The sequence below is a fragment of the Rattus rattus genome, chromosome 13 (genome assembly GCF_011064425.1).
Source record: "Rattus rattus isolate New Zealand chromosome 13, Rrattus_CSIRO_v1, whole genome shotgun sequence".
NCBI classification, from domain to species: domain Eukaryota; kingdom Metazoa; phylum Chordata; class Mammalia; order Rodentia; family Muridae; genus Rattus; species Rattus rattus.
This window is the reverse complement of record NC_046166.1, coordinates 53,556,486-53,583,573: the sequence shown is the minus strand read 5'-3', so window position 1 is coordinate 53,583,573 and position 27,088 is coordinate 53,556,486. Positions and strand designations below refer to the sequence as shown.

General features: G+C 41.8%; 1 protein-coding gene across 1 annotated transcript in view; it reads left to right on the top strand.

The window, feature by feature from the left end:
* The window catches only part of Purg (purine rich element binding protein G), a 29,627-nt gene extending 9,148 nt beyond the window's left edge, over positions 1 to 20,479 (top strand). The window contains exon 3 of the mRNA XM_032919356.1: positions 19,574 to 20,479. Within this exon, the coding sequence (XP_032775247.1) occupies positions 19,574 to 19,678 (105 nt within the window). The 3' untranslated portion in view covers positions 19,679 to 20,479. The remainder of the gene's footprint in view (positions 1 to 19,573) is intronic.
* The last annotated feature ends 6,609 nt before the right edge of the window (positions 20,480 to 27,088 follow it).

Here is a 27,088-nt window from a genome sequence, read left to right as displayed (position 1 = left end):
TTGTATATATTCTATAACCATCTCTTACATTCTGCATAGCCTAGGAATTTTTAAAACCTAGCATCATTGTCCAAATGCCATTCCTGCAATAATTATAAAATACAGTGCTAAGTGGTATTGGTATGCGTCTACTGTTGTCGGTGTCCCAGAAAATAATGTAGTGACTTTGACGCTCTCCTCCTTGGCCATATTGAATAACCCATGATGGGTGAACACACGGAGGAGGACTTACCTTGCTGCAGCAGCACGGCTCTGATTTTATAGTTCATGAGTGGAGAAGTCGATGGTCACAAGGACATTCCTGTAGACAGTCCCCCACTGTGCAGTGCCAGCACCAGCCAATAAACAGTGGTAGAGAGTGATGCCTTTCTCAACAGACTATCAAAGACAGCATTTAACAGTAACATACCTGTATCTTAAAGAACATAAGCACATAAATATTCTGATTGTCTTAAAAATTCTGTTTTCCGGGAACATTCCATGTGACTGCTTATCTTCGGCCTACTGGTGGTTTGCCGTAACAATTTGGCTGGTCTGTTTTGAACAAATTGCATGGAATGGATTGACTCTTGTAGACAAAGTTCTCTCTCTGTTTTCTCCTCCCTCTCCTCAAGAAAGCCCATTTATTCTCAGTTCTCAGTTGCTTGTCTTGGTGTTTGGGATCTAAGTGCGACATGAGAGAACATTTATTAGCTAACATTTGTTAGCTCTTTCCGTTTATGATTAGGTTGAGATTTTCCTCAGCCTACTATCAAACTGCAGCTTTACCTAAAAATACACGCTTAAAATGCCAGAACTTCACATCAGATCCAAGCATAGAACCACAAAACAATGAGCTAGCAAGAAGGATAACACGGTTTACAGCCACCTAAATCCAGAACGTTTCTTCCACTTGCTAATTTGCTTCAGAGACTGCTGTATGGGCCTTCGTGTTCTTCAGACTGGCAAGATTCATGCCAATCATTCCACAGTCTAGAACTCTAACAGGAGGAAATCCACTGGTGTTTACTACCTGCCCTAAAAAGCTGACCTTGCTATAACTAGGTGTAAAAGAGAACTCTAGGATTCAGTTTACCAGCAATCTTTTTTTCCTCCTACATATGTATCCTACTGGAATTCGGTAAGAACATGACTTTCTCTATCACTGTGGCCCTGCTTTCACCCTACTTATTTTTTCAAATGACAAGATCAGAGCCGCTCCACAAAATAAGCCAGCTCTGTATAGACTATAAGAGGACCAGTCCTTCACTCAGCCATTCGTGGCATCCTTACCATAGTTAGCTAAGAGTTTGGGATGAATAGGAAGTTCAGGATCATTCTTGGCTGTAGCAAATTAGGCCAAGCTGGACTACATAAAACCCAGAGAGAGAAAGAGAGATTGTGAAAGGTGTCACTTAAGGTTTGTTATTAAAATATTATTGAATATCTACTTTATACTACTATACTGCTGAACTCTTCCTATAGACTTTCTAATCTGTGTAACAGCATCATTAACGTCATTATAATTCTCTAGATTTACAAATTGGCTCCATGTTTCCCAACTAGTGTATGTGAACCAAATTGACGCCCAAGACAAAGACTGCGCCCAATCATTTAGGGCAGGCTGTCTGTAAGACTTACCCAGAATCTGACACACGGACACAGACATACATCCCAACATTAACTAATAAAACATAGTCTAGCCTCACTCAGCATAAACGAGCTTCAGGGTACTGGGAACTCTTTCATCCAAAGCCAGCCCCTATACATGGGATTATTAGCCTCACCAAGAAATATTCGATTAAAGGAAGATTTATTCACTCAGTTTAAGTTAGTACTCATAAATAGAATTTACTTGATGTTAAGTATAGATTATAGACTGACTCTCCAATCCTGGCCAGACTTTTAAAGTTGGCGATTGTTAAAGGATCCAGATGTTGGGACCATAGACAGAGCATCCTGATTCTACTAGAAATAGAAAAGACAAATCACTGTTCACTGTGGGTCTACAGTTTCATTTTCATGAACTGAGGATAACTGGCTGTGTTAAGTCAGTTTGGAACTAAATCTTACCAGTGTACCTGAGAGGTTTTCTTGTTACAACTCTCCCTGCCAAACTGACCGGCAGCTCATCCCACCCCCATACTCTGCAGACATCATCCCAGTCCCTGTCACCCAGAATTGCCCACATGGGGTGCTCCTTTGACATAGTTGTCCCCAGTGCTTTAAGAAGATGGTTTTCAAACATCCCTGAGTCACCTTCAGGGCTTGTTAAACCTCAGGCCGCTGAAGCCCACCTGCACCTCTGGACAGTGGGACTGATGGAGTGAGGGGAAATCCACCAATGAATGCTCTAACAGATCACAGAATGGATGCCGCTGACCTGGGGACAGACATCCGTACTTCTGTGATAGATGAGAGTCTCTCTGACCTACACAGAAACTAGAAAAAGAAATTTAGAACTAGTACCCTGCTACTTAGACTGCCTTGAGATATTCACAAATCAAAAGCAAGAATTTATAAGTTGGCTAGACTTTTGATAAGTTATTTTATCCACTTTTTATACTCATTACATTTAATGACCTTTCTGATTCCCTTTCACTTGTCAACAGCTATGTCACGATCTATCTGGCAGGGATGAATTATAAAGACATGAAAATCATCCTTCAAATAATGTGGGACCTGAAGCATGTTTTTAATTTATTAATAATTCTGGCAAATCTTAAGAAAGAATTGTGAACAATTACTCAAAAATTACTGACAAGCTTGTTACATATAAAAATATTAAGACCTGAAGGAACCTAGGAATTTCTTTAGTTTCCAAATTTTACATTTTATAATGTATATCATGCAATATGAATGATTCATGGTTTAGGTAAATAGACTTAAGACTTTAAATGCTAATTATTTCTTAAGATATATGTGAGGCAAAATAAACTCATATCCTTTAAAACACATAATACTATCTTCATCGTCTTCCTGAGTTTTCTGGGTTTTCAAGGTAGAGAACTATAATGTAGTGTATGGTTCTTTCTTAGCTAATATTAGACCCATTGCTTTTGTTGTAGAGATTGTTCCCCTAAGCACACCTTAAGTTTATTATCTTTTAAAAAGGAATAACACTTAAAAATAACTTACTCCAGCCTGGTAGAGCGTATATAGGCAGAGCCTAGGTGGGTAGGTGCTTAGTGTAGTATACATAAGGAACTAATGAGAAAAGAGTTGTTAGATCTTTTTAACCCTCGGAACTTAAGAGAAATAACATGCATTCATCTGTGTTCACTAGGTAAAGTGAATAGAAAAGTTTGGTTTCAAGTTGCCTAGGGTCATTCAAAAACATTAACCCCAAAATACACACACACACTCACACTCAAACTCACACACACACACACACACACACACACACACACACACACACACAAATATAAATCCATTCCAAAAAATTAAAGTCCAGCGGTACACAGACATTAGTGACATGGTTTATTAACAAGGTCAGTTTGGATTCTCATCTCCAGAGATTGGGATTTACTAGTTGATTGAATGGTTCTGAAATTAACAATTTGAATTGCCCTGTTCATATCTTGTTATCATTATCTGGATGCTCTGCGGTGGTGGTGGTTGTGATGGTGGTAGTCGTGGTGGCTGTTACAAGATCTCATGTGGTCGGTGGTGACCTCACACCGTCTAGGTAGTTTGAGCTGACTCCTGCTCCCCCTGCCTCCACCTACAGAGTGCGGGAAACACAGGCGTTGCCACCACCTCCAGTTGAAAGCTCTGCGTTACCGTCAGTTCAAACTGGGAACTTGTATCTTTCTAGCTACAGTTGCTTTCGTTTAAGTACTGTGGCATCACACTGCGGATGGTGATCTTTTTTTTTTTTTTTTTTTTTTTGTTAATACTGTTAAATAATATTTATTGCTTGCTTTAAACACACAGAGACCTGAGGCCTAAACCCGGGTGTTTAGTTTGTGGTGTCGCGTTGGCCAGCGTTTTGGGATAGCCAGGGAATACTGAGGACACCAAGTGTCCACCTCCATTATTCTCCCCACACCTAAGCTCCAGTTCTGAGGGCCCTTTCTTGCCGTCACCCCGCTGCTGTATACTCCCTAGGTTTCACAACCTGGATGTTTCCAGATTGTCTACAGCCTGAGCTCACTGAGTCTTCTCAATCTCTCACGACTTGACCTTCTAATTCTCGTATCATTTTTGTCAGTCCTTCCCCCTAAACTGTTAGGAATATTAAAAAGCATCCTTAATTTTGGGATATTTTTAAATGCGTCACTTCTAACAGTTTCTTTTTAAATAGTGTCCAAAAACTGCACAGCGTAAGATTTACCACTCAGTAGTTCCTAGTGCTCAGTCGGATTATTTGTGTGTAGCCAATCGGAAGGACATCTCTGTGCAGAAACTGAACTCCTATCCCATCAATCCCCCCACTTCTCCCTAGCCCCGCCCTGTTGTGGTGTTTTCCACAGCCTTTTCAAAAGTCAGTCACTGTACAGTCACTTCTCAACCCTCTTCTGTAACGGATTTATAGTTATGGTCACTTTGCTCACCCAGTAAAGCTTTATCTTCTTGTGGTTCTAGCATGCAAAAAGATTTAGAATTGTACAGCCCTCATCCATATTTTGAAGATTGACCACATAATCCTTGTTACTGAGTGGAGGGTATTTGGTCCTGGGACTTCATCCAGTGAACGTAAGCTTTTACTCCGAGACCTGAGGGGCCCATGGCCATTTTGTGCTTGCTTATTTGATCAAGATTTGAAGCTACACTTGCCAGGGAAAGCAGGCTTACATAGTAGACTTCATGTGGCTCTTTACAGTGGACACCAGCGGTTCATTCTCTCTAACACATAACATGTATCAGGCTGGATGTTTTCCTAGAACCTGGTGGAATTAATATTTATTAAATAATTTCAAAAATCTTTCCTTCATGCAATATGAAACCGTTGAGCATGAAACAGCTATTATGGGAGAAACATACTTGGGTATAAAATAATATGAGTAGAATAAAAATGCACTCTGACAATAAAGTCTCAAACATCATTTCCAGAAACCTTGGCCATAAGAACACTCAACACAGGATTTTTTTTTCTTTTTCCATCAGGGGAAATTTTTTTCATTAAGTTAAATAGATTTAACTAAGGAGGTGTGGTACAGCCGGCTGGTTCTGTGGCCGACCAAGCAATTAATTCTCTTTCTTTCCAGGGCTCCTCTTGCCATTTAAAAATCTCTCCTCATTGTATATTATTAGCAGACCTGAATCACAGAGCTCCATTCAGCGCCCTCAGTCTCCAAAGCACAGGCTGCCAGCATCACAATTTAGCTGGTTCTCCGTTTGTAGATTAGCGCTAATAGTGCCCAAATGGGAACCTCTAGATAACACCGAATTTCAGCCTGTGAAGTCCCCAAGTTCTGAGCTTTCATCTTAAAAACCATTCACCTACTTTTTTTTTATCATACTAAGTTTACTTAGAATATAGAGTGCCAGTGACACTCATGGTAACTAGTACTAGTCTGAGTTCCCTGCTCAACCTTCGTAAAAGGCTCTGACCTAGATTTGAAGATACAACAGCCTACGGTTCACAAAGTTCCCGCCACTCACGTGTGCGCATCTCATGTTAGGCCCGTTACATAGAGCCCGCGTGTTCTGCGATAGAAACTCTGACATTTATAGAGAAAAGATTCATCTTGGGTAAACACAGAATTTGATTCTCAAGACTTTGAGTAATTAACTCCAAAGGACAAGTTACTCTTAATAAATCTGTTACACAGCATAGCTTTAAACTAAATTGCATCTAGTGCTAAATGACTTGCTGTATTCATAACATACTTAAGAAAACCAAAGAACTTTAGGTATTTATTACGTGGACTATCATTTGACGTCTTTGTGGGGTTGAAAAGATTCTAATACTGCGTTTGCCCTCCTGTGTGCAGCAGTGACAGTAAATCCAGGTCAGGGCACTGTGTTCAGGAGCCACATCGTGGTTTCCAGCAGCTTGGTTGTCTGGGCCGAGGACAAGGCCTTTAACTCTGAGGGTTCTTCTCACGCATCCCTTGTGGGGGTTGGCTCAGGATGTGTGTGAACTCCAGACCCTTCTAATGGCTTTATCCCTTGAGCTACTCACACTCTTAGCTATCGTCACCTTCCTTCTGTGCCCTTCATCTTCTCCAGCTTCTCTATGTGCTTCTGACCTTTACTGACCATTCCATCCTTAGCATTCTTCATGTGCAGTTATGATTAACCCCGTGTGTGTGTCCATGTGTGTGTGTGTGTGTGTGTGTGTGTGTGTGTGTGTGTGTAAGCTAATACAGAATTAATGACCCTATGTAAGTTTAAACTAGCCAAAAGCTTTAAGTAGGCAGTTCTTAGAGTTTAATGAGATTTTTAGACATGTAACCTAAATCCTGATTAAGTATACGCTACACTTGGTTTCCCATATGAAAACTCTTACCTCCTTGGCGCGAATATAAATTTAAAGGCCTCTCTCTCCCCTCTTTGCATTCCCTCCATGCCCTGCCCTGTGCTGATTGCAAATCGACTCTTGTCACTTAATCACTGCTGTTCCCTCTTCCTCTTCCTGTTCTGCCTTGGAAATCACAGCACTTAACAGAATTTTAAATGGCGACAAGTGATAATGAAAGTGATCATTCGCAGCCCTCTAGGGAACACTGTGTCATTTTTGTTGGAAAGATGCTGTGCAAATTAAGGTGCAATGTGTGGTGGGGTCTTCTGTTCTCTAAACATTCTAAATTTTACTTAAATCCAATTTTGTGCCATGCCCAATGTTACTTGGCTCTAAATATCGTTTGGAGCGTAATCAAACCTGTATGTCCCTTCAACAGCTACTTCATGTATCTGCCATGTTCCAGGCACTGTGTTCTTACCTCTGAGAACAGTGACGCTCTCGTGATTAGCAGTATTTTACATTCAGCAATCGATCTTTTAAATAGGATTTCTTTACATTCTGTCAGTGCACTAAATATATTTCACTTGTGCAAACAGAGAAATACAACAGTACTATTTTAGACAGTAATTTTGTCTTCATCATTCCAAAGCTCTCTTGCTGTCCAGGAATGAAAATAGCAATCTGTTCCATCTCATGCCTCCAATGTTCAAGTGGCAATGAATTTTTTGAGCAACAAGCATGAGCAATGACTATGCATCCCCATGAAGACACACCATGTAGTACTACCGTGTGTCCGTAGCTGGTTGGCATGGCTCTCTCACGAAGACACACCATGTAATACCACCGTGTGTCTGTAGCTGGACGGTGTGGTTCTCTCTGCCTCAGGCTTTTGTAGTCTGCCTGACTTGAGTCTTCCATCACTCATGGTGTAGTCACAGATCACTTTGCACGTAATAGAATTTACAAACATCCACCAGTGCTCCTTACTGTATGACTGTGTCACCAGTAAGCCAAATAGAACAGGCCGTGTGAGTCAGCAGATGCACTACTGTCACGGAAACACTGCAGTGCAGACACTCGGGCATACACTGAATTATTTGTGGCAAAAGAACCTGATGTATCCTGAACATTTTCTCATGACTGTTCACTAATTATTAAGTATTTTCTAATTAAGTTAAAGACAGGAACTTTATACTTTAATCTGTACAGAACTTGAAATCATTTTCAGAGTTCTTTCCTATACTCACCCTCATTTTGTCCTGATTTGCTAGCCCCTCTTAGAGATACAAAACTGAGGCCCTGGCAGGTGGCATGATGTGCTGTAATCACCAGCCTACCTAATAATAAAATAACAAGGCGTTAATGAGCCCACTGATAAGTAGATCCTTCATACTGACAGACAAATTTTAGATGGCAGCCTTGAAAATTAAAGCTGGTCAGTTTAAATGTTTTTATAGTTAAAGGACTTCTAAAACTGTATTCTAGGCAGATGCGGTTTGCACATGCCAGTAATCCCAGCATTTCAGAATCGGAGGCAGGGAACACAGGTTCATGGCCAGCCTGGGCTACATGAAATTCTATCTCAAGAAGAAGGAAGGAAGGAAGGAAGGAAGGAAGGAAGGAAGGAAGGAAGGAAGACAAGAGAAAAGAAAAGTTGGCATTGTAGGTACCTCCTATCCTCACACAGTTTGCTGGGTTTGAGCCTGGTAGAAGACACAGTAACCCGGTACCCAGGTGGTCCTGTCAGTACCCAGATCTCTCCACTGGATTCTGACTGCCAGCACAGCAGCCTAGCTGCTCACCTTCAAACATTCATTACTCTCCCAGCCTAATCCCTTCTTGTCCCCCTGTTACCTCATACCATTGCACCTGCATTATGAGTTTAACTACCTCATTTGCATAGTAGGCCTAATAAATCAACTGATGAGTTTTCCCCCTTATGTTCACTTTTTGTATTTGTCTAGTTTATTGGTCTTTAATACAATGTTTTATTCGTTAAGAACTTCATGAATACCATGAACCTATGTTCCTATGAACAAGAGATCGACGAGTGACCACCTAATAAGCTGAAGGAACGGTCTCAAAGATCCGTTTGGAGGTAGTGTGAGTCTTTTACCTGATTAACTCGAGCCCATGCCTCTGTTCCCCTCATGAGGGGTCACAGTGAACCAGAGTGAAGAGTCCAGAGAGCTGCAGTGCCCTGAGTGCCCTCAGTCACACACCCAAATTCAGTCACGTTCATTACGTCATCTCTGTTAGAGAACGGACTCAACACATATTAGAAATATGTCCACTTCAATAGGGTTATTAACACTGTGATCAAAGCTTAAGTAGGAAATTCCACAAAATAAATGACCCCCATCCTTGGTATTCCCAGGTTACCAGAGTTCTAGCATTGCTGAGGAATTAGTCATCTTCATTTCTGAATTTTACATACAGATTGGATTATTCTGACCTTATATTTATGGCCATAAAAAGTTCATGTGCAAGTTGGCCTAATCTGCAAGAATTATCATATATTTATAAATTATCATATTTAAATATGATATATGTAAATTGCAATTCTAAGTGCTCCATATGACTAGAATTATCAAGGAAGAGCTTAATCCAGGTTCTCCCTTTTACTATGGAAAGAATAAAACAAGAATCATTATAACCAGCTTCCTCCACTCCCTTATGCCACAGCAAGGATTTTGGTCACATTTCTAGGTTCTGGGTCCCCTAAATCCCCAAGCACTACCACAGCTCAGTAACTAACCCAGACACTGGTGTCATCCAGTCCTGGATTGACGTCCAAATTCTATCAGTTGTGTAATGTGGGACATGAGTGTAGTTTTACAGTGTTCTGATAGGCAGTCATTCAACACAGTCTGTACTTGCTGATCACCCGCTCTTTTCCAGGCCAGCTTCTATCTCCAGGGCCTTCAGTCAGTTCCAGAGCACAGGGCCCACTGGTGAACCAGTTACTGTTTAATAAAATTAAACGTTCTAGGATACATGAAGCCATAGCAAAGCAAGTGTCACATAGTGACACGTAAGAAATGTTAGCATTAGTAAGCTTCCCAACCTGTAATCGTGGAGGTGTCGCAGTTGTTTGTACACGGGCATGAATGCAGAATGAAACTTGCTTGAACAGAAAGCCACAGGCGCTAACTGTGTAAGAGAAAACCACAGGCGCTAACTGTGTAAGAGAATGCAGATTTTCTGTTCATCCAAAGACACCATTAAGAAAATGAATAAGATTATGGTTAAGAAATTTAAAAAATAGTTCCCGTCTGTCAAAAGCCGAGCATTAGGTAGTCACGAGTTGAAGACCAATTGGCCCTGCACTAAAAGAACTGCTTCCTGTGTTTCTTCATCCCGGCATGGACGGCCATGATGACTTGATGACCTAGTATCTACTTACCTGCATTCTGAAGGGCTCTCCTGTCCCCTCATAACAGGGGAAAGCCTCAAAGACGCCATGTAGATTCCTCAAAAACCGCCTAACTCCTCACTTCAGAACCTGCGCAAGATCTTGAAAAGTGGTTTCTCTACAGCCAGTGTTCACCCTCTGCTTCAGAGGCAGCGGGAGTGTATGTTTGTTTAAGATGCTGCTCAGCACTGGGTGAATTCTCTCATCCCTTTATTCCAGAACTGAAACCATCATCACAAGTCTGTGTGGTGACAAATGTCTGTAATCTCAGTCACCCAACAGGCAGGGGCAGGACTGCCAGTCCAGCTAAGGCACAGAGTGAGTTCAAGGCCAGCCTTGGCTACTAAGACCCTACCTCAGAATAAAGCAAACAAATAGAAAATTAAGATGAGGTGTGGGGCTCGTTTCAAGTCCTTTAAAGGAAGACGCTTTCCACTCACAAACTCCTGGGTTTGAGGTCTAAGAGGCAGCTACAGTTTGGGCCCCAGTGATGCTCACAGGACACTGTGCAGCCTGTGAGCTTGATGTCACCCTCCCCCTGGGTGTCTGACCTGGATGGATTTTTCTTTTATCTCACCAGAAGCCCTGTTTTCCTTTGACACTCAGAGACTTATAAAACGACCAGGAATGTTTACCCAATGTCACCTGACTGCTGCTGTGCTGACTGCATACAGGTTCCTGGTTTCCTCTGAGAGGCGCACAGGGACCGTTAGGGTAATGGAACCATAGAGGGAAACTGAAGCCGAGAACCTGTGTTACCTTATTAATTTATTGTTTATTAGGAGCATATCGATTTACAGTTACGCAGTTTTCTATTAACAGCCATGATAATAATTACAGGTTAGAAGAGGCAGCCTTCTTTTGTTTTCGGTTCAAAGTAACTAAGCATGCACCTAAACTTTCACTCTTGATCAGTCTAAATTTGTCATGTGGAGTAAGAAGCCACTTTCCAAGGTAAAGAATAGCAATTTTAGGGAAATTAGGTTACTCATTTCCTTTTCCAAAATGCCTTGCTATATCCCTCCTTGTGCGGGGACATTGGACATTTTCCGTTTCCCTCCGCTCTCAGGTGGAGGTGATTATGAATAATCAAATCTTACCTGAGATGCCTTTGTATGGCACATAGATCCATGGGACAGCATATACCTTTGGTTTTAATTGAAATTACCAAAAGTAAGAAATTGGAAAAATGATTGGCTTTTGATTACAGTTTTAACTTTACAGATGAATTCTTGGCATCGCTTGTGAGCAAATTTTGTTCAGTATATTAGCATTTCCTTCTCAGAACTAACATAATTTTCTTTTATTTTTAGAATGACCATAAAGAGTAATAAGGTTATTTCTGTAGGAAAACTAAGCATCCATTAGATATTTGACTCAGAAAGTAACCTCTTTAAAACCAGTGAATCCAGGCCAAATTATAGTGGTGAGGTAATCATAAATTAGGACCCGCTCTGGCATCCCTAGGCTTTTAAACATGGAGTGCTGTGTATGTATTTCACTGTACCAGTCAGCATAAGATAAAATCCCATCCCCCCCACCTGCTGGTGCTGAATCTGCCTCCTTTCCGAGCTGGCCGCCGTTGGCCCACGGTAGTCCCCTTAGAGTGTTGGTCCTGGGTTCCATTCCAGAGTGCATTACTCTGTGAGAGAGGTTGAAAGGGAACATTTCATCAAGAGAGTAACAGCACCTACCTTCTTAAGACATGTTTAGATGTATTTCACTGTTACGCTTTTCAATGTTTGATTAAAACCCCATTTATATGGTGTCAAATGCCATACCTACTCAGTTTCAGTAAATACAGAGACAAGGAATATTCCCATTACCTGAAACTTCCTCTCTTCCTAGAAATCACAAGGTCCCCAAGCCTACTTTCCCAATTGAGAAGCAACCGTTCATCTCATTTGCCACACGTTCCTGTGTTCTAGGGTGTTATTTCACTGAGCATGTATGTTCTCATGTCAGTTCTTCCGTTTGTTAACTCATCCGTGTTGTTGAGTTGCACAGTGGGCTTTTTCTCTTTATTGCTGATAAAGCATTCATCTTAGAACAGATCCGAACTGTGTGTCTGAGTTGATGAGCATTTTCACAGCACACCTGTCCAGCATTGACAATACCAGCGACCTTCAGACACCTCTCCCACTGTCACTGGGACTGTCAAGTGGTACTGTTTGGGACGCTGGGATTTTTCCACTGAAATCAGAGAATACGGGTGAGAACCCGTCAGCCATCAGACTCTTTGATTCTTCCCCTCATATTTATGCTGCGATTTCACAGAGCAAGCATTAAAAATAATTCCATGTGAGGAAATACTCATTGTAGAGCCTGGTTTATCAAAACAACCTGGAGAGCTGGGCCTGGTGCTGCCTACCTACCATCCTAGTCCTTGAGAGGCTGAGGGAGGAGAACTGCAAGGTCAAGGCTGTCCTGGTCCTAACTTTGTCTTTTAAAGAACAATGACAGAACTAACAACGCCTCCATTGTTTGCTGAGTCGGTGATACCTTGGTAGCTGTTGTACCCTCTAGCTCATGTCACGTGGACCTGATGAACTCACATTTAAAGTTAGACATTGAGCCTGACCTGGAGCCCCAAGGAAAGGTTCAGTCGATCCCGGGTGAGTGGGCACATAAAGATTAACATCCAGAGTGCATCTGGCTTTTCTAGACATCCTAATGGTAGCCAAACATTGCCGTTTAACAACCGAGTCAGTGACGTTCTGGCAATAGCAGTGAGTTTGGACAGATACTTACTGCGATTCTGAGACGCTGCATGCTACGTAAAGGGTGAAAGCTTTCAGTGTCTGTTGCCTTGTGCAACAGTCCTATCTATGCTATAAATCACCGAATCCCATGCTGCCCTGCACCCTCGCCTGCCTCCACCTTCAACAGTAGGAACACAGAGGGATCCCACACACCATCACATGCCAGTAGCACACAGCAGCTACTCCATTGCCATTGGGGAGGATGACACCTCGTTCAGTTCACAGAGTTACTTGGCAACAGAAAAGAGGCCTGGTGACATGATGCTGATATCAGTGTATCAGTGGGGAAGGTACCCAGTGGGAGAAAAAGTAGCCCGAGTGGTGCGGGAATACTAAGAAAACTGTCATCTTAACCTCCTAGCTCTCAAATCCACTTGCATTCTCATTCCTTTTACGTCCCTGCCTACCACTAGGTACCTTACAATCCTCTGTTGCTCCTTCTTGTGTGTGTGTGTGTGTGTGTGTGTGTGTGTGTGTGTGTGTGTGTGTGTGTGTGATGTCTGAGGTGGGCATGCATGTCATGATACACACGTGGAGGTCAGAGGACAGCCTCACACATTCAGTGCATAGTCAGACCTCTACATGCACCTTTAGGAGGCTCTAGGCGTCAAACTCAGGTCACCAGGCTTGCACAACAAGCACCTTTGCCTACCAAGCCATCTTGCTGCCCTTCCCTACCTTCTCAGACTTGTTTTTCTCCTGGTTTGAGTCGGATGATTCCACAAATGCTGAAATGCAGCTTCTCTTTAACGTGACCTACTTTCGTGTAGCATTTGGCCTGCGTTACATTTCTCACTTTTGGAAAGCCAGTTGGATTTGAGTTACCGAGAGACCCTTATTAGTATAATTTACCTGTGAGGAAAGCCCGCAGAGCCATCCTTACAAGCCTCGAGGATAGATTGTCAGTTCTGAAGCCTGATAACTCCTATTGAACAGGCTCTGAACAGCCCAACCTCGTTTTAGTTGTAGTAATTAATTTTAATTAACAGCCAATAATGTTTCTTGCCAGATAGAAAAATGAGGAATAGCCCCTATTCTCATTTGAATATGAGAAGTGATAACAGCCTAATGTGAGAAAGGTAAAGAAATCCACCACGGGCTATGAACCAGAGAATTACAAACTTCATTTCTTGGGCATATATTCTGTTGAAGTGTGTTTGAAAAGTCTCGGTGTGAACTACAGTTGATATTATAGTAAATACCTTTCCTCCAACTTCCATTTGCTTGCCGTGGAAAGCACAAGCCGGGTTTTTATCGGGCTAGCGGTGCCGGCTCGGGAGCTGAGCGTGGGCTGAGCACATGCAGGGCCCTGGTTGGGTGCCCAGCACTCAGAAGGATTGGCTTCTCGCTTTTCAGTTTTTAATTCTTTACATTTTTGTTGTTGCTATTCCTTCTTGGTGAGCCTGGTGTCACTAAAAATGCCCGTTTTATATACATACGAAGTGACTGGAAGTTAAAAACTCAAACTTAATATCAAAAGCCACAATCTTTCCACAGATGGTATTTAAAACCACAACTCTGATTTTCACAAGAAATAACTCTACAGTGGGAGGGAAATGGGGTCACAGTGGGGGAGGTTGTTTCTTAGCTGGCGAGTTCAGGGCAGGTGGTGGGAGCAGGCCAGACTCCTAAATACTAATTTTATTGGCAAAATTAATTCGTGTTCACTTACTGTTGGGTCTTATATAGGATTATTCAGGACTTAAAATACTTCCCGTACACGGTTCCCAAAGAAAGTGTAGTCACATATTTAATGAGAATGTATTACTCAGAGCTGTGTGAGAGTTCTGGACCACCAAACTTTTAGGGCTTAGCTTGCCTTTTTTTTTTTTTTTGAAAAGAAAATCAATTTTAAGTGTCACCCAGATTCCCATTTTGTCAATGGAAGAACCAGTTAGCACAATAAAGAATTTTAGAGCTAGAAAGGACCCTTGGTGTCATCTAGTCTTACCTTAGAAGTCACTCCGTCCAAGGAAATCACTGTCCCCGCCCCCGGGACGTGGTTTTCCCACCTTAAGCATAGTCCTCAGATCCCCGCTGATGTGTCTGTGTACCCGGCTTTCCTGCCTTCTGAGAGCCGCCATGCTCCTCCTGGGGGGCTGCAGCTGTGCGGCTGCTTTTCTTGAGTCACTGAGTCTGAATTCGTTTCAGGAAAGTATCAGCTACTATAAGCAGCAGCAAGGCTTTTAACGGAACACCTGGCATAATGGTGAGTTTTAGGGAACGTTGTAGTCCGTGCCGTCCCTGGTACTCTGGAAGATACACTTCAGTGGGGATGTCGTGGTGACTTGGGAGTGAGTAGAGCCACCCTGTAATCAGGTGGTGATGTCTGTAATGAGGCCAGCACAGCTCTTTTGGAGAGACTGGCAGGGGGAGTCCGTTTTCCCAGTCTGTTTCTCATACGTTAAATCAGCAGGTGTGTATTTTGCATACTCTGCTGGGTCTGAGTCTGACTACTACAGCACAGTGCAAGCTCCTGTCTTTGGCCCAAAAGAGGCTTGGCATAGAGCGATACCCTGTCACTGTCTGCAGAGTAGAGAAGCTGCACGCAGCTTCAGTGACCCAATTGATTAACGTGGTGAGAAATACGTGCTAGAGCCGTTGTGAGACGGCTTACAAATAAGAATTCCATAAGTGTAACAGCTAAAGAAACGACAAACAGTTAAGTAATACAGTAAGAATGGGCTTCTTGCCAATGATCCGTCATTAGATCAACGCATAGAAGTGCTACCACAGGTACAGTCTAAATAAACACTATCATCTAGCTTTTACACTGCCGAAAAAGGATTAGCAAGAAAGACAGCACAGTATTAAATTATCTGGGGTATTAGATCAGCTAAATACAGTTGAATTGTTATATATACTAAGGAGTTTCTGGTCTGCAATTTTGATTAAGAATTTCATGTATTTCTGTGATTTTTAAGTATTTCTCTAACAAATTTTAAGTGCTGAAACTATGTTGAACATAACTGTAAAAAGATTCTGTAGATATTTATCTACCCTGTGATTGACCTGTTGCATATTGGGCTGGGGTTGGTAGAGTATTCATCATGCATGATCCTTTCTGATTTAACTGTCTTTTCAATGTCAGTCTTCTCAGAAAATCTACCACACCAATTTCAGCTTGAGCAGAAGAGATGAATGCTTATATAACAGGGTATTTCTTCCAGATGTGTCTACGTCATTCTTAGACGGTAGAACAACAGTTCTCAACCTGTGGGTCATGACCCCTTTGGGGGTCACATATCACATACAGTTCACAACTGCAGTTATGAAGTAGCAACAGAGCAATTATGGTTGGGGGTCACCACGACCTACATGTTATCACCACATTGGTATGAAATGGCCACAGCATTAGGAAGGTTGAGAACAGCACTGTAGAAGGAGATTCCTAAACTGTAGAAAAAGGAAGCGACCCTTTCAAAGAGCCACTGACTGTCGTGTGACAATGAACTAATCCTAGTTTTGGCAGTAGGACTTTTCTCTTCCAGCCTGCTCCTCACGGCACTCTGCCAAATCGGCCCCTGGCATAAAAGAACAGACACTCTGCACTGATTGACAGTCTCACCTTCCCCCGATGACAGTGTTCACCTCAGTTCTCAGTTTCATTGCCCTCAGAAATAGCAGACGTATAATGAGAGTCCAGCAATATGAGGAGCGTCCACACACTTCCTTGATACGTTCTAAATGTTGGTGCTTTGGTCTCCACTGTCCTTTTCTCCTTCTATTTCTTCTAAAGATAACCACTACAACACATTTCCCCCTTAGTCTTTCTACTTAAATAAAAGAGATGGGATCTCGTAAAAATCAGTATCACACATTTTCTTGCCGTACTTCGTAAGAGTGAGCGGTTAAAATGGGAAACCTCAGTATTTAATAGTTTTCCAGACTTGGTTATCAGATCGTAAGTTGCTTCCATGATGGCAGAGAGTAGAATACGTAGTCAAATAGACAAAAATAATAATAGCTAAGCCGGTATGTTTTTTACAGCCTAAGACGTGTGTGCATCGCATGGCGCATCTTGCTAACGTTTGCTTGAACAAGCTCTCCTGGTATGGTCAGGTCTGTGGAATGTTTTCACTGCACTTGGACGTGAAGCCTCATAAGGACACAGGCTCTCAACAGCTACCACTTACAAACACGATGCTGTTTTTGGCAGTTATAGTTCACCTTCCTGGGTATATTTGTGACGTTCGTAGACTGTACTAGTATGCAAAAGATGAACCCATATACGTATTTAGAGTTTGAAACCGTAGAATTGTGTGCATTTTAGAAAAATATATGGTGACACGTGGCACTTTGAAAAAGGAATGTGCAATTATAATGGTTTATACCACTTTGACTTTTTTTAACCCTAGAAGTACTCTTAATAGGCTTTAAAGTCACCAAACCCAGTCCTAAAACTAGTGCTTCGTTCCTCCCGTCGACTCCTGTTTCATTGGTGATGTGCAATGATTCACACAGATCATTCTCCCACTGTGTTTTCTTATGTCCTGACCTCAACACCTTCAAAGATCACTTTCAGTGAGTCCAGTGATGATCAGGAAAACCATGGCCATTGGTACACTGATTTAAATATAAGCGATTTTCCTGTCAAAATGCTTTCTAAGAAAATAGTCAAACATTTTACGTAGTGTTTATTCATTTAAAATAGTTTGGTGGATATCTAGGGAGTGATAATTTGTCCTAAAATCTAGGGTTTTCCCCACACACAACTAAGTATACAGTTGTTCTTAAAACACACCCGTATCTCCCCAAGGCCAACAGATACGTGATAAATGGATTTCTATATGGGTGTGGCTCCCATAGAGATAAACTTCTGTTCCTTCACTGTGATACGCAGTGTGTTGTGAGCACAGTGGTAGAGATGCTAACATTAGAGGTTGGCGTCAGTACCAACTGTACAGAAACTTACTGCATGCAATAGAAGGCACCTCTGCCCGGATCTGAATAATTTCTCCAGCCTTCCCTACTTAAGGCTCCACAACCATTTTTCAGTGAAGGAAAATAGAATACAAACAAAGAATTTAAAAAAAAAAATGGCCCTATTTGGCGCACTGGAAAAATCTACTGATTTTTTTTTTTAAGTTCATTGGCCACTTACAACTTCTGAGTCTTTCATATCAATCACAGCATTTAAAAATCATACATTTTCCTTTCCCTTCAAAATGTATTCAGAAGTGATGCAAACTCATAACTTCTAATGATTAAAACTTGCCATGTATACTGAAAGATTAAATGACATAAGAGCTATAAATGATTGGTAATTAATAATATAACCCCATAGACTATCAAACTTGTGGTAGTTCTGGGTTTCTCGCAAAGCCTTAAAATATTTTAGTGAAAAAATTACCTAAAAAAAAAGAAGGCACTTTATTATCTGGAGCTATTTATCTGTGTAGAATTTGTCTAAAAATTCCTTAAAGTATTCTTTATCCTTTTATAAATTTATCCTAATTATACATTTTTCTAAAGCCACGTAGAATATAAAGTGATAAAATAAACTATTTTAATTTAACAGAAAATTGTGTTACATAGTATAAACAATAAATAGTACAGAAATGGAAATAGAAAAAAGTATATGTGAAAATGGTAAAAAGTGTCTAAGTTAATATGTGATCATTTGAAATTACCATATAAAATTTAAAGACTCTCAGTGAAAAACTTTTAGACAGCCTTTATTTGTTAATTCTTAGTTTTAATTATCTCTACTTTGTCTTGAAATGATTATCAAATAAGAGGGCAATCAGAACTGTTAAACTAGCCTATCATACCTTAGTTCTGTTCTGGCTGAACTCTGTTAATGCAGCCATAAAATTTAAGAATCCATTTTGTTTCTTCTTTTCTCAAGTCATCCAGACTTGGTGAATTATCGAATTTAAATCATTCCTGTAGACTTACGTGCTGGTATGTATATGCTCCCCTTAGAGAAAGTGGTAGTTGATTAATACAGTGGATCTAATCAGCAGAAAAAGCATTCATTTTTTTTACCCTTGCATGTTGATCCTTAACGTCTGCCAACATGAAAACCATAGGTTTGAGACTTTCCCATTTTGTTTGTGAGCAGTATACCTAACATTCCCTTAAAATGTTCCATGTTGTTATTTACTTTTAAGTCTTTCTACACTTTACCCCTTTTCTCTCTCTAGTTTTAAGTATTTTAAAGAAATGTAAATGTTTCCTAGACCGAGGAATAACACCATTATTTCCTGATAGAGAAAAGAGTCAAGTTCGTCAGGCCTTGCCTTTCCAAGGGAAGGCTAAGAGCAAATTTTTTGTCAACTGTTTGGTTTCCGTCTTTGTTTTTGTTTGAAAATAAGATATATTTATTAACCCAAAGGTGTGTTGACGTCAAGGCATGAACAATCGTAAATGTAGAGCTATTGAGTATTTTGTGATGAGTAAGAGGCTTCCCTCAACCTCTGTGATGCTGAGTATTTTCCTTAGAACGTTTGTTTAATGTTAGATTGTTGTTCTGAAAGCTGTTGGTCCTAGTGGGAGTTTTTAAAAACGTGGAAAACAAACGCATGTATTACAAGTATAGAAATGGTGAATTGTAACCTTACCATACAGTACTGATACTCTATTTTCAAACATGTTTCCCTGTTAAATATAGACAACAGAGCATTGCTGCTGTACTGTCACTGAGTACTCTTTCCTAAAGGACCCTGTTAGCACTACTCCAGATTAGATGTGGGGCAGACACATGACTGACTCCTGTGTCTGCGTAGACACTTCCAGGTATATTCTTCTCTTGGTGAGTAAAATTATGGTTTCCACGGCATCAGAACATTGAGATCTGAATATACCTGTGTCAATGCCAATTGCACATTTCTTAGACAGTTTATTCATTTGCCGAAATTGGCCTAGGCTAAAACTGGAGGGTTTGTTACATGTTTTCTGCCAGAAAGGTTTTCAATTAGTAGTGGGTTTGTACTGGGAAAATAGTGGAACTCCCTTTCAAATTTCTTATCTGCTAAATTTAAATTAATATTTTTTCTTTAGCTCACAAATTTCCCTAAATCCAGAGAGAATCTCAACCTTTTTCACTGTTGTCAGACCAAGCATAAGGAACAGCCCCATGACACTACAAAGACAGTTGAGGAATAAGGACTAATCCCTTATGTTACACTCCAGAATAAAGGCGTTCGGTGAAAGAAATGAACTGAAGTACATCATGAGCGCAAGGCTTCTGTGCTTGGCGTTCCTGCATGGAAGGGAAAACAGGTATGGACGCCATTGGCATCAGCTCCCACTGACCTTATGGGAGAGCCCTCCACCACACTGGAGGACTGTCGGACTCAGTCTGGTTTGCCGGGGAGCGGGCGGGGGCTGCTTCTTTAACTCTTTAAGCCTTTATTTTCCAAATAGCTATTTGCCAGCATTGAGGGAGAAGACATGTAGGCCTGAAAATACTTTCTTAAGAGATCATGTAACTGTCTAACTCTGGATCTAAATTTTGAGGAGGGAGGATCACTTCAATCCGCTGCCTCGTATAAGAGACGTTTTTTTAAATCTGTAACTGCTTTAGTGTTAACAGGGTACAAGGTGGTTTTGTCCTGTATTGTATTTCAAAGGTTCTCATCGGTTGTGACTGTATTGTACTGTATGAAAAGAAGTCAGAACTTGCCTTGTATCGTTTATAATGGACCATAACTCATATGAATTCAGTTTTCATGTTCCAAATTTTTCAGTGATGCATGTTCACAGTTAGGTCCTAAAATCCTGTGGTGCTAATTCCTCCATAATCCAATGGTGCTTTTTGTGGATGCTAACTGCACACATGCTGAACAAAGCTTGAAATTCAAAAGTTCCCTCCCTTCCTCTGTTTATATGAAGTAAAATAAAATAACTTGAATTTGTCTCAAAGTATCACTGACAATCTAATAAACTGGTTTATATGTGTCATTAGTTTGGATTCTTATTTTCAAAAAGTCAACTCAGTCACACTGGACCCCAAATGCTGATCTTACGTGTGTTTTGTTCATTACTCATTTGTGCCTGCAAATTTATCTTGTCTCAAGGCATATAAATCCAATTGGTCTAACCTGTGACACCATGTTTCAAGAGAACCCATAAAACCACACCCGACAGACCTAAAAATAAGTATGTTGAAAGGACCAAACGTGTGCCAGTATGGTACCCTTGTCTGTTTCAGTCGTTTATTGATAACTGACCATTGGATTAAGCCAGAAGAAAACATTTGCAGGAGAGCAAGTACACCTTTAAGTCTTTATTTCACCCCAGACAACGCTAAAAAAGACGCACTCCTCCAGAGCCACCTTTAAAGTTAGAGTTGTGGGATTGAAGGGCAGGTTGGCAACAGAGCTCCTGACTGGTATGCAGGAGGCCTTGGGTTCATTTTCTGCAAAAGTCAGAAGGATAATTTCATTCTTCAGGTATGAAAATAAGGACAGAAATGATCCAATTAAAATTTCCCAGAACAAACTGACATCACGTATCAGAACAGATCACAGAGACAAGCACGGTGATAGTCTCGTGAGATCTGAGCTTTGCCAGCAATGCTGAGAACTGTCTCGTATAAGGGAAGCTGCTGATAATCTCCACGAAATCAGAGCGTTCCTCCCCAGCCACAGATAAATGTAATGCTAAAGCCATAGGCGTATTTGCATTCTAAACTTGTAGCTCTCCTAACCACTGGATACTAAATTTTTGAAAAGAAGAAAGGAAGGAAGCAAATTACTAAAGCTCCTCCCACAGCAGTCATTGCCTTCAAGTCTAAAGGACTCAGGCTTGTCTGTCTAGCCAGTGGATCTGGTGACTGAAAGGACATTCCTGTGTCACTGGGGGGTCCCCGTTGTACATTAATTTGATCTCAAATCGCTATTGATCTCATCTGGCTTCTGACTTCAGAAACTACAGTTTGGAGAGTGGAGTCAGACGCATGCTCCTCTGACTCTTGAATAAATGCAGTTTTCCTAAATCACTGGCTTCCCCAGAGGTGTTTCTGCCACACAGCACCGATGTTACAGCATTCCAATTGCTACAGAATAATCCACATTACTTCAATGGAAGGGGTGAGCAAATAGAGGAATGTCTTAGAGAATCTTCATTTCTGGTAATATCTGTCAACAGGAAAGCCAATTCTATCTTCAAGAAAGAGTAAGAGAATACAGTTCTTGCCTTTATGGAGGAAATAAGTTTTTAATATGAAAATATTCCCAACCGCATAGTCAACTAGATTTCTTTGTTAATGTTCACTACAATATTTGTACCATCGAAAGATTAAAAATGTTATCTTCTGGGGTAGTCTAACTTAGTGAGACCACTGCTGAAAGTACAAAGAATACTGGGTTGTTGCCCAGTGTTAGGGCCCTCGCCTGGCACGTATGAGGCCCTAGGCTCAATCCTCAGAGCCTCAAAAAAATTAGCTGACATAAATGAAACATCTGCCTTAAATTTAAAAGGAAATGAAGTCCCTCTAAGAAAACCTTGGTTCGAGGATGTAAAAGTTACACATCTGTAAGTTTCAACAGTATTTTGGGAAATTGTCTTTTCTGATCCTAAAATAATAATTTTGTTACTGATCCTAAGCTCGAGATCTTTTTTTTTTTTTTTCCTTTGTATGTCCTCACAGGGAAGCATTTTCTAAAGAAATTCAGATGTCCTCCATTAAGGAGAATCTTTTTATTAAAATTTTAACACTGAAAGCCCAGGCTCAGGCATCTTTGGGAATTAACTTGTCACATCAGGAGTTGTTTTGAGTCTGAAATCAGACCGTAATTTTAAGAAACAATCAGAATGAGCCTACGGAGTTCATTTCAAACGTGTTCCCCTGTGTTCACTCTCTTTGAAACAGGGATTTGGAGTCACACTTAGAACCAACACTGCCTTCCTTGTTCTCTATCCTTGGAAAGAGGAGGTGGGTGTAAAAAGTGACACAATTCACTCCAACGGTGAGCGGTGCTTCATCAGCTGAATAGAGTGCATAGTGTACAATGCTACACATGATTCCTTACAAATCGATGTCTTGTACTCTGCGAACGGTAGACGAAGCCTACACTTTTTAACAATACACAGTGTTTGATGTCATAAAAGACTCAACAAAAGACGGGCAATGAAAAATGACTTCCGAATGGAGGCATGGGCTCCCAGCCTTGTGTACCTAGAAACTCAGCTTTGTTAGTTCATTGTGAATGAATTCATAAGAAAGTCCCTCCAAACAAGGTCAAGAAGAAACTATTCTTCAGTGCCAGATACCCAGTGGAAAAATGAAGTAATTTGCAACCAAAATAAGTGTTACTCCTGGGGAATTGGAAAAAGCTGTCTAAGAGAGAGACTCCAAGTTCTGCTTTTCTGCTTGAAAATGATTTTATAAGCCTTATTATTTTTAATTTTAGAAATTATTTTTAAAGGAAAGGAGTAAGTGCTAGAGAGACTAGATTACCTTAGTTAATCGGTCACCGTATTCCTTCCTCAGTAGGAAATTCTACTCAAATATGATAAACATCGGGATGTTCCTTGACTGGAAGCACAAAGGAGAATGAGTAATATGCATGAGGAGCATCTTGTCATGATGTCTCCAGGAGGCAAACTCCCAAGAAGTTCACAACAGCTCCTCAGAACACAGTGGGCCAGCCCATGAGAGAGAACACTAACGAATCCTTATGCTTTGATTTCTTTCCCCTTAGATTCCATTGACTTTGCTACTGTGGCTTATATAGTTCGGCCTCATGATTTCTTACATCCAGTATCACTTTAGGACCATTAATGATATACGATTATAGGCATCATTCAACATTATTATTGCTCATAAATAGTCACATTGTTTATAGTTTTCCATGCAATTGCTATTCGTTGAGCATCCACATTAATCATTCACTACCAAGAATCATCTTCACCGTTACAAAACCTCCACATACAGTAAGTAGCCCTTTACTCATGCCCACCCACCACCCCCCTTCTATTTGTCTTTTGGGTTTGGTGTTTCTGGTCACTTATCTCTAGATGCTTTCACTCAACTATGTGGACAGGAATGGCCTTGAACTCCTGATCTTTTCATTCATCTCCTTAGTGTAGACATTCGGCACGATACCTGGTTTTATATATCGCAGAGGATTGGATCCAGGGCTTCATGCATATTAAGCAGTCACGTGCCTAAACTGAACCACATCCTAGCTCCTTGTTTTGTTAAAACAGGATGGGGGGGGGGCGGTGAGGATGGATTCCGGTCACTCTGTAGTCTTACCCAGCCTGGTACTCAACAGACAGCTCAGGGTAGTCTCAAACTCACAACAATCCTGCCTCAGCTTCCACAGTTCTGGAATTACAGACATAAACTACCACACTTAGTTGTACCATTTCCCGTCATAATGGAGATTTGTGGAACATTTCAGTTCAGCAGTAGTGACCAGTGAACGATCAGGACCCTATTCCTGCCCTCACTCTAGTTCTTCCCAGTAGACCCCGGCACATTTCAGTGGCCCAGATAGGAGGCTAGACTACGTCCTGACACCTTTCCTGGCAGCCCCTGCTCATTGACCACACTCAGCACGAAAGATTGGCATATTTGCCATTCTTTCGTAGACACCCACTAGCACATGTCCAAACCATCTGTGTTCGTCCAGATCCTCCAAGAGGCAGATGCCAAGATGAGATTATGTACTGAGGAAGCAGCAGCAAGAATGAACTGCGGGAAAAGCCATCCGACCATAAATCAGGTCTTTTCCTATGAAGACAAAACACGGGGCAGGGGAGAAAGGATGAAAGGCACAGGGAACTTATTTATTAAACTGCAGTGCGGCTCTGTGCAAGCCTCATGGAGGCTTGTGGGGAGAGTTTAAGGCAAAGCTGCCCTTTAGAAAAGGCCAGCATCTTTCTGGTACAACCCTGCCCAGCATCACGGTCACGGTTTATCATCTCTCAGCCTCTGAGGGGAAGCACATTCCAGTGCCAACCTGATGACTGATTTTAGAACATGACAGCTGGGTCAGCGGGTCATTTACATAGAGCTGCAGATCTCTGTACAAGAGCCCATGGTTGTTATGAAAGTCCATCCCTCGGGTTTCCTACTATAGAGTGCATGAGTGAGCCGCAGGCTGACTGCATTCTGAGAAGCTGGCTTCTGGGTGGTATAATATTTGGATTTCAAGCCTAGAGCACCCACCGCCTTTGCCATGAGGCGAAGGATGTCTATCTCTGCTGCTATGCTCCTGTCCATGTGCCTGTCGTGCCAATTCTGAGACAAGTGGTGGTGGTGGTAGTGAGGTCAGCTTGGTGGTTCAGAGCCTCTTCCAAGATAAATGTTAATACATGACACAAAACTCTTCATAGTGCATCCTCAGCCCAGTATGTCTCAGACTTATGGTCCCTTTCCTTTAAAACTCCTAAGCAAATAGTTAAGCTATTGGCCAGTTTCTGGAAACTGTAAATGCAAAATATGTGACCAGATACATACCTTGAAGTTCTCACATAACCACAGATACGAGATGAGAGTTGCTGTCGTTTCCATTGAGAGTGATGAAGTGATGAAGAGTGATGAAGACCATTTGGGCAAACTCTTCTGAGTCACACAGTCATTCCTCTGGTCCTACTCAGTTTTATACTTGGATGTGCCAGGATGTGATTGCGGACTTCCGCTGCACCTGTCCGACTCTGAATTAGAATGTTCAGTAGAATCCAAATCATAATGGGTAATTATCTTCTCATAATCCAGAATCATTATCTCTGCCAGGGCTCACTAGTATGCCCACTACTGGTTCTTCTCTGCAGCGGTTAGAATGGTTTTATCCCAGAATCCCAAGGGGCTGCATTGTGAGAGCTGATTCTCTCCGATTCTGCCCACTGTATCTTTTTTCTGCACAGAGAGCATGAAACTCACTTGATCTGTTCAATCATATAGACCAAGCAATATGGCCATTGTACATGCAACAGAGCCCTGTCCTGCTCTGAGACCTATTCAAAACTGGCAGTTCCTGTCCACTCACACAGTATACAGAGCAAAGCAATATTCTCATTTGTGGGATATACCGTCCTCAAACCTAAAGAGGTGTCAAGTACCCTGAAAGCCTCACTGTAATGTCAGGAGACTGGGTGTGAAGAGGGAACATTCTGGAACTCATTTTCTCCAGCCTACTCACATCTTCCTCCAGCCAATATTACTCGCACTTCATTCTATTATAGAGTTCTTTTCTCCTGAAAGCAACTCAGAAATCTCTACTTCACTAAGTGTTGGTCTTGGCTTTATCCAGACGTCCAAGCACTGCCTTTCATAGTGAGCTTTCCCTGATCCCTGCAGTATTGGGGTCCTGAGAAAGGGGAATTCCAGGTCACTTAATCAAGCTCTCAAAAATATAGCCTAAGGAGTACTCCCCAGCTCCCGCCAGGATAGTCTAGCTAATTCTTGGCCGTTAACCACTGCAGTATCGTCTTCTGTCTTAACAGATTCCAGCCTGCGCCCACCCAGGCTTTGCTGAGTATGAACCTTGATGAGCAGGGAGGAGTGGGGAGGAGGGGAGCTGCTGAGAAAAGCATACACTACGTTCCCGTCTGCAGCAGCGTCACGCACAACACAGGTCCTAGCTCTTCCCAGGAGGGAGGAGAAACCTCTACAAGCCCAAAGGATGAACTGCGAGTGTCTGACGAGAATCTATATTCAAGGGCATCCATCTCCACGTCCTTGTGACCGTTTTTAGGTTCAGGTCAGGGTTTGCCCAGGGTCCCAGAACCCCTTTGCCCCTCGACCCAACACCTGTTCATAAAGAAACACCACCAACCCTTGAGAACTCGGTGGTTCTAGCTACTCAGACTCCGGTCTGTTCAGTCCTGACTATCCTGTCACACTATAGACAGCAAGGGACTCTTGGAAAGCCACTCAGGAGACCCTGTGCCCACACTGTGAGTGATTAAGCACTCTTCTCTATCCTCTACTCTCTACTGGCATGAATCCAGCGTGGCAGCGGTCGGCCAAACGCTGCTGCTTTGAGGATACTTTCCCACTGCATAGCTTTCAAGCCATCTTTCTTCCCTGCCAGGATATATTTGACAGTCACCATCAATGAAACCTTTTGATATGAACTGTTCACTTCCCATCTACCAATCAAGCTACCCTCCTCTTTGCCTTTGGACAGTTAGTGAATACATTTCAAGTTATCATCGGACTGCCCGTCTTCTCAGTACATTCTTGGTACTGCTTGTATATAGATCGCCTGGGAAAGAAGGCCAAGACCGATTCTATGCTCTGAATATGAAATGCCTTAACAGCATCATGTGAGATGCTTGGTCCCTGCATGGCAGCCCTATTCTGGGAGGTTCTAGAAATTTTAGGAGGTAGGTTCTAGGAGAAAGCAGGTCTCTCGGGGGTGTTCTTAGCTACACCCTGCTGAAGCATCTTCTGGAAACCCCTCTCTCTGTTCTTAGCAGCCATGAGGTGAACAGCTCTGCTCCATGTGTTCCTCCTGCCCGGGTGTTCCGCCACGCCATGAGCCCAGAATCGATGGAGCCAGCCATGACGAACGAAAACTCTAAAACGAAGATCCAAACCAAATCTCCTAAGTTGTT